The sequence below is a fragment of the Epinephelus lanceolatus genome, chromosome 2 (genome assembly GCF_041903045.1).
Source record: "Epinephelus lanceolatus isolate andai-2023 chromosome 2, ASM4190304v1, whole genome shotgun sequence".
In the NCBI taxonomy this organism is placed as follows: Eukaryota; Metazoa; Chordata; class Actinopteri; order Perciformes; family Serranidae; genus Epinephelus; species Epinephelus lanceolatus.
In genome coordinates, this window is record NC_135735.1 from 2,975,478 (window position 1) to 2,987,670 (window position 12,193).

General features: G+C 42.3%; 1 protein-coding gene across 24 annotated transcripts in view; it reads left to right on the plus strand.

Moving 5' to 3' along the window:
• The window catches only part of ppip5k1a (diphosphoinositol pentakisphosphate kinase 1a), a 51,597-nt gene that overhangs the window by 23,750 nt on the left and 15,654 nt on the right, over positions 1–12,193 (plus strand). For 8 of the 24 annotated variants that reach the window (XM_033629192.2, XM_033629202.2, XM_033629230.2 and 5 more), the window contains exons 18-27: positions 937–1,078; positions 1,958–2,181; positions 2,500–2,627; positions 2,733–2,847; positions 2,944–3,051; positions 3,834–3,962; positions 4,057–4,197; positions 4,456–4,549; positions 7,654–7,779; positions 10,554–10,616. In XM_033629192.2, coding sequence (XP_033485083.2) covers positions 937–1,078; positions 1,958–2,181; positions 2,500–2,627; positions 2,733–2,847; positions 2,944–3,051; positions 3,834–3,962; positions 4,057–4,197; positions 4,456–4,549; positions 7,654–7,779; positions 10,554–10,616 — 1,270 coding nt within the window. The remainder of the gene's footprint in view (positions 1–936; positions 1,079–1,957; positions 2,182–2,499; positions 2,628–2,732; positions 2,848–2,943; positions 3,052–3,833; positions 3,963–4,056; positions 4,198–4,455; positions 4,550–7,653; positions 7,780–10,553; positions 10,617–12,193) is intronic. The other 16 variants (XM_033629211.2, XM_078173374.1, XM_078173345.1 and 13 more) reach the window with 3 other exon arrangements.

A 12,193-nucleotide genomic window follows, 5' to 3' on the forward strand; every position in this document is an offset into this window, starting at 1 on the left:
CATCTGGTTTTTCAAGAGTCTGGCTGCAGCGTTTTGAATCAGCTACAGTTCAAGTACAGTAATTTACAGATTTACTGAAAGTATCAGTGTGTAGTTCACTGGGAGGCTGAGATCTGCTTTTTAGGTTGAACCACATCAAAGCAGAGGCCAACCCTTTAAACAGGAAGTTTACAAGCATTGTTGCAAGCGACAGTTGGCATTTTTGAATGGCGCTTTAAATGCCTGCCCTTGTCATAGGTTAAAGGTCAAGGTTGTTGTGACCTCATCTGTCTCATATTTGTGAATGCAATATGTCAAGAATGCCTTGAGTACATTTTTTTCAGAGTTTGGTGGTCAAAAGTCAAGGTCACCATGACCTTGCATCAGTTTCATTCTTGTGAGCAACATATCGTAAGAATACCTTGACCTTGAATACCTTCATCTCTTAACTGCACAAGTTGAGCTGCTCACAAACTCAAGTACTGTGGCTTATCTTAAGAAGTATGTTTGTGTCCATGTTCAGAATCTCAACACTGCAGCCACTTCATCCTGAGACGCAGCTTTAAATAGTAATGCCTTCTCACTTCTCTACTTGACTTGTGAATTCAAATGTGTTTTGGGTAAATGTACCCACAGTATCGTTAGACTGAGAGAATGATGTGTGGAGACAGGGTGGTGGGAGGGAGTTACCTTTCAGCCCATATCTCCTTTGATCATTCAGAGGATTACTAACCTGTTATAATGACAGCAGAAGGGATTGTATTTCTTGAGCTAACAGTTTGCACATTAATTATATTTCCTCATTTTGCTCAGTTAAATCAAAGACAAAGGTTTAGCTGCGTCAGGATTTAGAGATCTTTGTAATGTGAACGTTGTCAGTGTTCGTTTGTTCTGTGTGATTGGATTTTTAATGAAAGTGCTTTGTGCTTTTTGTGTGCGTGCGTGTGTGTGTGACAGCTGGCCCCGACCTGTAGTGCCTCTTTGGTGAATTCAATGAAGATTGTCCAGAACCCAGTGGCCACATGTGACCAAGTCTACGCCCTCATTCAGAGCCTCACCTCCCAGATCCGCAAAAGGATGGAAGACCCCAAATCAGCTGGTGAGCTGAAATCCTCTGTCAACTAGACCTATATTATTTGTTTTGTTAAGTTTTATACTTACATTATCCCACATTTTTCCAAGAATGTTCAAACCCTGAGAAATCTGTCATTTTATTCCAGGTAACGGTGCATTTTATTCGGTCGCATGTCAGTGGCGTCACATCCTCTTTACCCCCTCGAGTCTCTCTAACTTCAGGGGAAACTCCAAGTCAGAGAGTCAGGAAGGAATCTCACACAGAGTTTTACTCAGTAACAGCATTTTATTACTGTCACACTGCATAATGTTTTTAGTTAATTACATGTCATTTTGCAACACAGTAATCCAGTAGAGACCTGGTTTATTCATACTGTATTTAAATATCGATCCAGCCTTCTGCTATGTGTGACTATGGCAAGTGGCTCATGCCAGCAACCAAGCTCATGTGTTTGGTAAGCTGTATGGGTAGTCACTTCATCAAATGGTGACTGAGCAAGTTGCATAAGTTAATGTTACTTGCGGCTGTTTGATTAGAATGAAATTACATTACGTGAATAAAACCTTAATCTGTGAACATGGCTTCTGCCTGAGTTGTGTCAGGTTATAATGCACATTGATGGTTATTTAACAATGAAGAAAACAACTCCCATGATCCCACGATACTTCACAACACTTCGTCATCATTAAAGTCCATCTTTTGTTACTGTTTTAATTAAAAGACCCCTAGCAGCAAAACTTCCATACTGTGTGTTTAATAGATGAACTGGTTTTATTTGTGGCCCTCAAAGGGAATGTATGAAAAGTGATGTGTGAAAAAGTCTTTGCAGAAAGAAAGTTCAAGTTTGATTTTTGGTTAAAACACACAGTGAGAAATAATCTCCTCTTGTTCACCTGTCACCAGACCTGCAGCTGTACCACAGCGAGACACTGGAGCTGATGCTGCAACGCTGGTCCAAACTCGAGAGAGACTTCCGCATGAAGAATGGCCGCTATGACATCAGTAAAATACCCGACATTTATGACTGTGTGAAGTACGATGTCATCCACAACGCTACTCTGGGCCTGGAGGACACGCTGGAGCTGTTCAGACTGTCTCGAGCTTTGGCTGATGTCGTCATCCCACAGGTGAGAGAGAAAGAGAGGAGGAAGAGTAAGGAGGACCACCACAAAGAAACATTACCTTTAGCTTTTTGTGCTTAAGAACAGTTCAGAGGTTTCTTTTTGCAGTTTTTAAAAAAAATAAGAATTCAAGATAATTGTAAAGAATCTAAAGGAATGCACAGATGCTCAACTTAAAAATGAATTTACTTAAATTCTGCACAAAAATCTGTAAAGACATTTTATTTATTGACTTCCTTATATCCAAGGAAGTTTCATGGAAGGTCCTTCATACTTTAAAAGGCAAGGACGTTTTAATTTGAGGACATTTCTCTGTGTTTGCAGGAGTATGGCATAAATAAAGTGGAGAAGTTGGACATAGCATACGCCTACTGCCTCCCACTGGTAAGAAAGATCCAGCTGGACCTGCAGAGGACCCACGAGGACGAGTCTGTCAACAAACTGCACCCTCTGTGAGTATATTTGATCCAGGCTGTCTAGATGGGACCTTGTGAGGCAAAGTGTTTGGGCTAACTGAATATTTTGGAGCATCCAGCTCACTGGTGTCTTATTGGCAGGTATTCTCGCGGAGTGATGTCTCCTGGGCGCCATGTCAGGACACGGTTATATTTCACCAGTGAGAGTCATGTCCACTCCCTGCTCAGCATTTTCCGCTACGGAGGCCTGCTGGATGTAAGCAATCAAACGTCAGTCTCTCAGAGCCTTGAGTGTGTTTCTCAGATGGGGGTAAAAGTTAAATCGGAGGTTTTCTGTGTGTGTTTGCGACAGGAGGAGAAGGACCAGCAGTGGAAGCGTGCCATGGATTACCTCAGTGCTGTCTCTGAACTCAACTACATGACTCAGATTGTCATCATGCTTTATGAGGACAACAATAAGGTAGTGTTTTTGTTCACTCTTGTGACGTACAGCCTCCGTGGCACGTGGCTCACATGACACAGTGTCATCCTGGTAGCACCTGTTGTCTGTGTGTGTATACACAAAAGTATAAACTTGACCCACTTGTAAAAAGGGCATCAGTTCCCAGTGTATAATTTTAAAGTGAAATATTTGAGATTATCAAAAATTTTGAAGCTCCTTCTACATAAAATTGCCTCTTATGAGTATTAAACCTCAACCTGTTGGTAACAGAAATGTATCCATATCACTGTCGACTGAAAACTGACAGAACCAGTTGCTGTCATCCAGTGCTCGTTCAGATTTGTACCGTTCTGCACTTATTTGTTGAACTGACAGCTTCTAACTTCAGTCGTTATTTTTGCCAATATAAAGTGTTTATTCAGGCAGAGTTTACGTTTGGCTTCTTTTGTTTTAAGTGTTTTCTGGTATCTTGCATCAAGGAATATAAAGCGTTTCTCTGCCACTCAATCAAGTCCCAATGCTTACCATAATGCACAGATTCGATTGGCTTAGTAGCATCACACAAGATGATTTAACGCACGCAGTTGCTCCAAGAGTTCCTGATTGCTAAACCAGTGCTGCACTGTAAAGGCTAGAAATGTTTCACTGTTAAAAGAGACAGTCTCCGTTAAAATATAATAATCTAATATATATTAATAAACATCAAGGGCTAGATATGAATAAGCCAACATATAAACAGTATGAACATTTAAAAAAGTCTCAAAACACTCTCTCTAACATCTCTGTTGTTCCCCCTAAAGGAGCTCACCTCAGAGGAACGCTTCCACGTAGAGCTTCACTTCAGCCCTGGTGTCAAAGGCGTCGAGGAGGAGGAGAACGCACCGACTGGCTTTGGCTTCAGGCCCGCCTCTGCAGAGGTGGCACGACAGGTAGAATCAAATAATCCAGGCATTGTCACCATGGTATTGTTCTGCAGATACACGTAGCATCGTGTGCAATGTGTCTTCTTCTCTGCTCATTCAGAACGGGCAGAAACAGACCGACCCCGGAAGCCTGGAGGACCTCTCTCGAGATGAGACAGACCGCGCCGTGCCGCTGTCTGAGCCAATTACCATTCAGAGGAGGTCCCCGCTCATACGCAATCATAAGACTGGATCCATGGAGGTGATGCAGATTAATCTAACCAAGTCGTAGCAAGAAGCAGACTTATCACACCAGAATCTTGTTGAGCTGTTTAGATGGTGTATGTTACTTATTTAAGTAAGAACTCTGCAGTTCTTGCCTCTCCTCTTGTCCAAGGTTATATTTAATTCTACAAACTAGCAGCCTGCTGGAGACTGATGCACAAAATCAAAAACACTCGAGCTACCCTGTTACCACTGTCTGAAGGTTGTGTGTTTGTGTGTGTGTGTTTTCCACCAGGTTCTGTCAGAGACATCATCCTCCAAAGTGGGCAGTTATCGCCTCTTCTCGTTATGCTCGCGTCAATCCCCTGAGATGAAACAAAGTGGATTAGGTAGGTGTCATAATGCACTGTTTCCATGGCAACTGTGTGTATAGATAATAGTGTGAAATGGCTCAGAGTGATGGGGACGGGTGGGACAGGTTTCATCAGATGATTTTTGATCTGGGAGGATGTAATCATTAATGGAAATAATCACTCTGAGGGCTGATTTCACTGTATGTGCATGGAAGCAGCTCGTCTTCACATCATTTCTCTAGATGGAGAATGTTTGTTGATATGTTTGCTTGTTTCTGAAGACAACTAGTCTCCAAATACAAGGTACTGACTAATGATAAAATAGTGACTGATCTGAATCAGTCTTCAAATATTTTACATCTGACTTTATCCCAGCATTGAAACTGTTAGTCCACTTTACAGGACTGAGGTATTGTCCTGAAATAAACTGTATCTTGCATGGAGAATCTCTGTGTGACACTGTGAATATTGTTTGTCTGGAAGATGAGCCCAGTGTTTCTAACATGGGCTCAGTGTGCAGTTGTTTTGCATGAAGTTAGTCACTGTGAGATTGTTTCCCCCACTCCACTCGTGTGAACTAAATGTAATGAGAGTCATCAAATATGTGAACCAGCGGCACGTTCAGATGCTCAACTGAGGCGTTAAATTCTATTCAGAGTTTAAGTGTCAACTTAAATGCAGCTTCATTCAGATTAACATTTCACTGCCTCCTCTTTCCACTGCAGTGAGCCTCAGATCATTTTCATGACTCTGCAGGCTGTTGAAAGGAAAATCCACCCAAAGTTGCATTTCTGTGCCAATATTGTTGTTTGGTGGTCAGTTTTTCTTATCACAGTTTGCTGTTTGTTGAATCATATTGAGCACATATACAGTGGTGACTCTCAGCTGTCTAAAATATCAAAAATGTACATTAAGCTTTTTTTGTCAGTCCCCCTCAGTTTTAAAGTACAAATACTTATTGGAGCCATTTTGTGCTGATGTTAAACAGTCATACAGGAAGACATTTTTCAGACAGAAGTCACCAAGACTGATCTAACTTTGTTGCTTCTGACTCTATTTTCTCTTTCTGTGCTGCTCTTTTGTGCTCTCTATTTGGACATAGTGATGTCAAAACTGTGAAATGCAGGAAATCAGTAAGTTAAGGTGAAAGAGGGAACGTGTATACACTTATTTACAGAATCACACTGAAAGAAATAGTTCACCCAAAAACAATATAAATTGTATATAGTATTTATATAGTATTCCCTCAGCTCTCTGTGGTCCCAGAGATGGTTTTATATGAAATGGCGCGGAGCATCTTGTATCCATTTGTTGGCTCATGGAATCCAAATGCAACTATTTTCATTTTCAGATCATCCTCCTGTGAAGGATTTTTTTGTGTGCATGTTTCAGTCCCAGGAAGAATGGAAATCCATGAGCTCAGGAGTGGATACAAGTCACCTGGATAACGCTGCTCAGGAGTTTTCAGAAAGTTTTTGTACATTTTACAACCTTTTTTCGCTTTCTGTTTTTTGCACTGTTATGATTTCACTTATCTGGTGCTAAGCTCTCCTTAGAGCTGGAGTGCAGGACTTTTGTGTCCCCCTCTGGCAGTGAAAGTAATAACACAAACAAACACTGTTGGTGCATGCCGATAAGGTATGCCTGCAGTGGGGCTGGGTATTGGTGCTTGGTATCTATAAGGTATGGGCAGAAACATCCTAGCACCAAGCAGTATTGAAATGTGTCCAGTCAAACAATAACTGCATTCAATCTTTTTAGCGCCAGGTGATCGGATCCAGGATCATACCGACTTCCTGCCCAACAGCAAAGTTTTTGTTGCAGCTGTCTTTGGAGCCGCTCTCCTCTGGGCGAGTCAAGCTAACAAAGCAGCAACGGCTAACATCCAACACGAGCCGTTAAACAGTCACAACAAACACACATTGATACTTAAAACGGCTCTACTCTGTCGTTAAACCTGTGAATGACTGATAGGTAACATTAGCCTTGTGATGCTAACAGTTAGCCCTGTCAGTGTGTGTGTGCGGGTGGACTCTCACCAACTGTCCTCAGCACAGAGCTCACACTCCCACAGCAGCAGCTTCAACCCAACAGTCTGTGGTGTGTTTAAGTCGAGCACACTGTATTTACAGTGTTGGCAGTTAATTCTGGTTAGATGCCACCAAAATGTTCAATAGTACGGCTATACCACACACCCTTCTTTTCACGTCATTTGTATCAAATGAAATACTCTATGGGTATTTGTATCACCTTAAGGGTAATGGTATCGTAATTTTTTATACCATACCCAGCCCAAGCCTGCAGGTGAGCTAGCTGATGCTCCATAGCTACAGTCTCCCACCTCTCCCCACCCCAGGAGCTCTCTTCAAGTCTTTTTTTGACTTTTATCTGTCCTCTGAACACCAAGTTTCTTTTTTTAATTGGAGCATCCACTCCACAAAATTTTCTCAGACTCTAAGGATTTTCTGCAATCAGCCACGCTCCTGGCTGGTGCTCCTCAGCAACGGTCTCTCCCTCCTTCCTGCCCCCTTTAGCTCTGGCTGGTTAATTTAAAATGCATCACTCGGTGCTCCAGTGCCAGCTTTCCCTGGTGGTGTTAAGTTTAATCAGCATTGTGTGAAGTTGTTTAGCCAGGGCTTGAATTAGTGGACAATTATTAATGTATAAATTCCAGTATTCCAGCTGTAACTGCATTTGATAGAAAACTTTTTCTGCGACCACAGACCATCAGGGAAGGTCAGTGCTGTATAGAATTGATATTGATTTTGGGTGAACTATTCCTTTGACATATTGATTGTGTCATAAATTGATAAGAAAAACTGTGAAAGGATTTCAGGGTGGATTTTTCCTTTTAGCCTCAGTGCCTGGTTAAACTTTAAGAACTTGGTTTAGCCTCTTGTTAGGAGCAGAGATGTTGGTATGAGATGCATGCTTTCCTCTGGGTCCTGTATCTGCCTGTCTGTCCCCTTTTCTCTGTTTTTCTGTTTCTTTTCTGTCTTTCCCTCTCTCTCTCTCTCTCTCTCTCTCTCTCTCTCTCTCTCTCTCTCTCTCTCTCTCTCTCTCTCTCTCTTCTGGATAGTTCTGTGAGTAACAGCATGATATGTAGCGATAACTAACCCCCCCACCCGCCCCCCTCGCAGGCTCTCAGTGCGCCGGGCTCTTCAGCACCACTGTCCTAGGTGGGTCCTCTAGCGCCCCTAACCTGCAGGACTACGCACGCGCACATCGCAAAAAATTCTCCACTGGCAGTCTATCCTACAAAGACGGTACGTGTTTGAGACTGCGCTCCTTCACAAACCTGCACAGGGCAACAGCAGATCAGTGTCTCACACATTAGATGGAAACTAGTGTCAGTTTGACATCCTGAGCGGTTCCCTGGGGGGAAACTGGGCACGTAAACATTAAGTAGAGATGTGTCCTGTAGATAGGGTTAGTATGAAGAAGCACTGATTAGAGTAGTTAGAGAATGTGCACATTAACAGCAGCAGGACTTAACTGGGCTGGAAGAATATGTGCTTTATGAGTAGGCAGTGAATTAAAGGGATAGCACAGACTTTTTAAAGTGGGGTTGAATGAGGTTCTTATCCATAGTGAGTGTATCACATACAGTAGATGGCAGGTGGCACATCCCCAGGTTGGACATGGAAGCTAAGCAATGTACTGTTGTGGAGGGGGGCAGCAGCAAAAGGTATTTAAGACACCTAAAAAAAAATCTGTAACAGTTCAAGTGCACGCTATATTGACAGTATTTTCAGTGCCCTACCTTTCCATTAGACAGCCCTGTCTGACAGGGAACATGTTAACAACTTGAATTCCCCATCTACCGGTATGTCTTCATCACAGGCACCAGGCTCCACTGTGTTATTGTGTGACTTTGGTGAATCTGAACTAACCCTTTAAAACACCAAAGTCACACAATAACACAAACTAACTAACAGATCGAGGCAGTGGTAAACAAGCAGCTCCTGTGTTCAGCAATGTTAAATTGCTGTTTTTTTCAATGGAGTCTGGCTCTGAAGAGAGAGCGATAGAAATCACAGACAGTAAGGTAAAGCAGTGAAAATATCCTAAATATCACGTACACCTAAACTGGTAATTTAAACATGTTTTGCTGCTGCCTCCGTCCGCAGCAGTACATTGCTTAGCTTTTGTGTGGCACCCCAGCCTGGGGGAATGACATATAATGTATGTGATACACTGACTGGATAAGAACCTTTTACAACTCCACTTCAAAAGATCCAAACTATCCCTTTTAAATGAAATAAGCATCATGTATGCCCATACATGTATTTTATAGTTTTAGTAATTTCTGTATTTTTAGACTCCATGTTCATTCTAGCCACCAAAACCACTGGATTTTTCCATCTTCTTTTATTTCCTCCACACCACTTTGAGTGAAATTGGTGTATTTCTTTTCAGCAGTTCGTATACATGCTGCCTCAGGCCCAATTTAGACTATGTGTAATCTGAGTGAAGAACACAACAGGAAACATGGCAAAAGCTACAGGATTTGCCAATAATAGCAACATAGAATAGTAACAAAGGCTTAACTTAATGCAGTATCACATAGTAGAGTACTCTAAATGTATGCTTGGTTTGTGGAGTCAGGTTAATTCCTGCAGAGTTACATAAACTTGCCTGATTATGTTCTTTCTGTCAGCTGTCGTATTAACTTTGCAGTGGACTTGTCATTTTAAACAAGTCAGCGTTGAGAGTTTGTTGGTTCCAGAATGTAGAGATGTTATTTTCACTTTGAACGGCAAACAATATGATTTTTATTTTTGAGCTACTGCATGTATGAAGCAGCTGTTCACCAGTATGTGTCCGTTAACTTCCCTTCATTCTCACGATCATGATCTTCCCATGTTTTCTTTTGCATGGTCCATGGCTGCAGTGACTTCCTATTACAGTCTGTTCAGTGGTTATAATTAAATACAACCATGTTTGTATTACAGCCCGTTAAATTTACAAGTAGCCAAACATCTGGAGAGATTTTGATATCACTGCTAAAATAAGAAATATTGGTGATACTCCCAAAAGAAATAATCTGATGTGATACATTTTGACTCAATAGCAGAAGTCATACAGCAGTTTTACATTCTCATCATCCACCTTTAATTTTTTCTACATATGTTGTCCCTCTGCTGATGGAGTCAGAAAGCTAGGGCTGCAACTGTGCGCAAAAATTATTCAAACAACTTTTTGAATAATATTTGATGTGAAGAAGAACGGTCAATGTTAAATTCAAGGGCTTAATGATGCATCAAATATGGCCACCATGATTGTGTAGCTGGTGATGTCTGTCGTCAGGTTGTCCAGTAGGTGTCACTGTGGTATTACACAGAAGTACAGTCTCCTCTCAGCTGCCATCCTCCTGGTTGTCTCACATGTAGCCTCGCTGTTGGTCTTTGTCATCCATCTTGTTGTTACACCTCCTTTTCAAGGAAGCATTGTGGTCTTGATGCAGTCAAGTACACCCAAATTGTGCTGATTCAGTGCATGCTCCTCCGTGCCTGTAGCGTTGGTGCCATTTTTTAGATTTGTTTCCGTGCTGAAGCATCTTAATCCTGCTCAGGTTCAGCAGTTGATTTTCCAGTGTTGTCTCAGTACATGACAGACAGGCTGAACAGCGATTACTGGGACTGTTGTTTATCATGTCGTGGTTAGACCTTGTGAAGGGTTAGGGCTGAATATTGGCATTTTTCTTGAAGTTTTAACGTTCTTGGTGTGTACTCTTCACCTCCTGAGTTAAAACATTTCATCTCACTTTGTCATCAGAAGATGTTCCATCCATGTGTTGCCCCACAGCCATCCTCAGACATCTTCAAACATCAGATATCTCTAACAGTAACTGCAGTCAGGGCTCCTTTACAAACTGGATCAGAGAGGTCTGATTTTTAAACCAATAGGTTTAGGTGCTGGTTGATCCTTCCAATGTTGCGTCCACATTAGAGAAGAACAGGGAAATGATTAAACATGATTATACAAGTCACTGTGGCTCATAGTAACACTAGTGATTTTTTTTTTTTTATTTCCTCAGAGTTGTTGTCTATGCCGGCAGTAAAACGATTTTCTGTGTCGTTTGCAAAGTTTCCGACTAATGGTACGTCTGCTTCTTTCAAGTATTTTTCCACTTCACCTCCCTTTGTCTTGCATGTCTTCAAACTTTTATTTTTTGACCTTGGGTTTTGGTTTTTTTCCCACATGGCCCTCCAGCATTCCAGGTTTCCGTTACCTTTTTTTCTAATGATTTATTTATTTTTGTTTACTCATATGCTTTGGACTCTTACTTTTCTAACACTACCTGACATTCTCTTTCTAACCAGGGTTCCCACTGGTACTTGAATTTGTAAAATTTCAAGAAATTAGGAGACAGGGAATGTCAGCAATTTTTATGAAGGCCTCATGGTAGTGTAGCACAGAACACAGACATCTACACACCACTTGTACCTCTAAAAAAACAGTATATCAGCAGGGAAACATTTCCAATTTGCAGTATTTTACAGCATTTTACCCAAAATCTATTCACTGCATAGACTTCACTTATAAGTGATGGGTGATTAAAGCAGGGGTTGGCACTTTTCTGAAAAAGACAAAAAACCCAACAGAGTTTGAAAATACACCCTCCTCCTGCAGCTCTCTCCTGTCTGTCCTAGGCCCCTCCCACCAGACAACCACAGGCATATGCATGCGCTTCATACAGTCACCTAGTGTTTCCCATACATTGATTTATTTTAACTTAGTTCATTGTAGATTTGTGCGCAGCTCATAATCTTAGCCCCTCCTTGCCCCGCTCTCTGTGTTTATGGGACCACAAATGAGACAAGAATTAGCTGCTAGCCATACCACGGTCCCCCCGCCTTGCTCCCCACCACTGTGGGCTGCTTTTCCAGGAGAAGAGCGGGCAGCAGCTCGGAGACGGTGCTTTGGGCAGCAGCTGTAACAACTCGAATTCATGGGTCAAAGCGGGCTGGTAGCCAGCAGCAGGGCTGGGTTTAACTCGTGTAATGGCAGCAACAGAAAGTTTGCTGACCTAGCAGGGAGTTGGGGCAGTCTGGGATCAGACCCTGGCATTAGAGTTTACATTGTTTGATTTTGTATAGCTCCAAACTGAAGGTCTGTGCCCGTTAAATCCAATACACAGTTTCTGCGTTTGTATGTCTGCTAGGATCCACCTTGGTCTGTGTGACGTTAATGTTGTCACCCACAAATGTCTGTGAGGGCTCGTTCCGACCCCTTTGTGGACTTCCATGTGCAGCCCATTTTTTGTGACTATATGGACTGTAGGCACAGCAAGCACACCGACGGCACATGCTCCAATCTCTTGCTCCACACTCCAGTCCAAAACATTGCTGTCAAGCCAGCCGCCTCACCATGCTGAAATTATTTTTAAGTTGGATATTAGAAAGACGCTCACTCTGGACCAAACAGCATCTTCTTAGTTTAACTTTCATCCGATGTTGGCAGTAGGAGGACTGGAGGCTCACCTCCCAGCCCTCCTGTTAAATACTGGGGACTGAACTGGACCGTTAACTGTACTATGAATAGAACCGCGTTTTTGTCTGTGTAACCGCAGCTGTCTGTGGACGTTCAATGTGGAACGTTTAAGCCTTAAATCCCATAGGCAGGACACACTGACTCAAGGCGCTAGCCAATGTTAGCTGTATAAACGTGAACTTG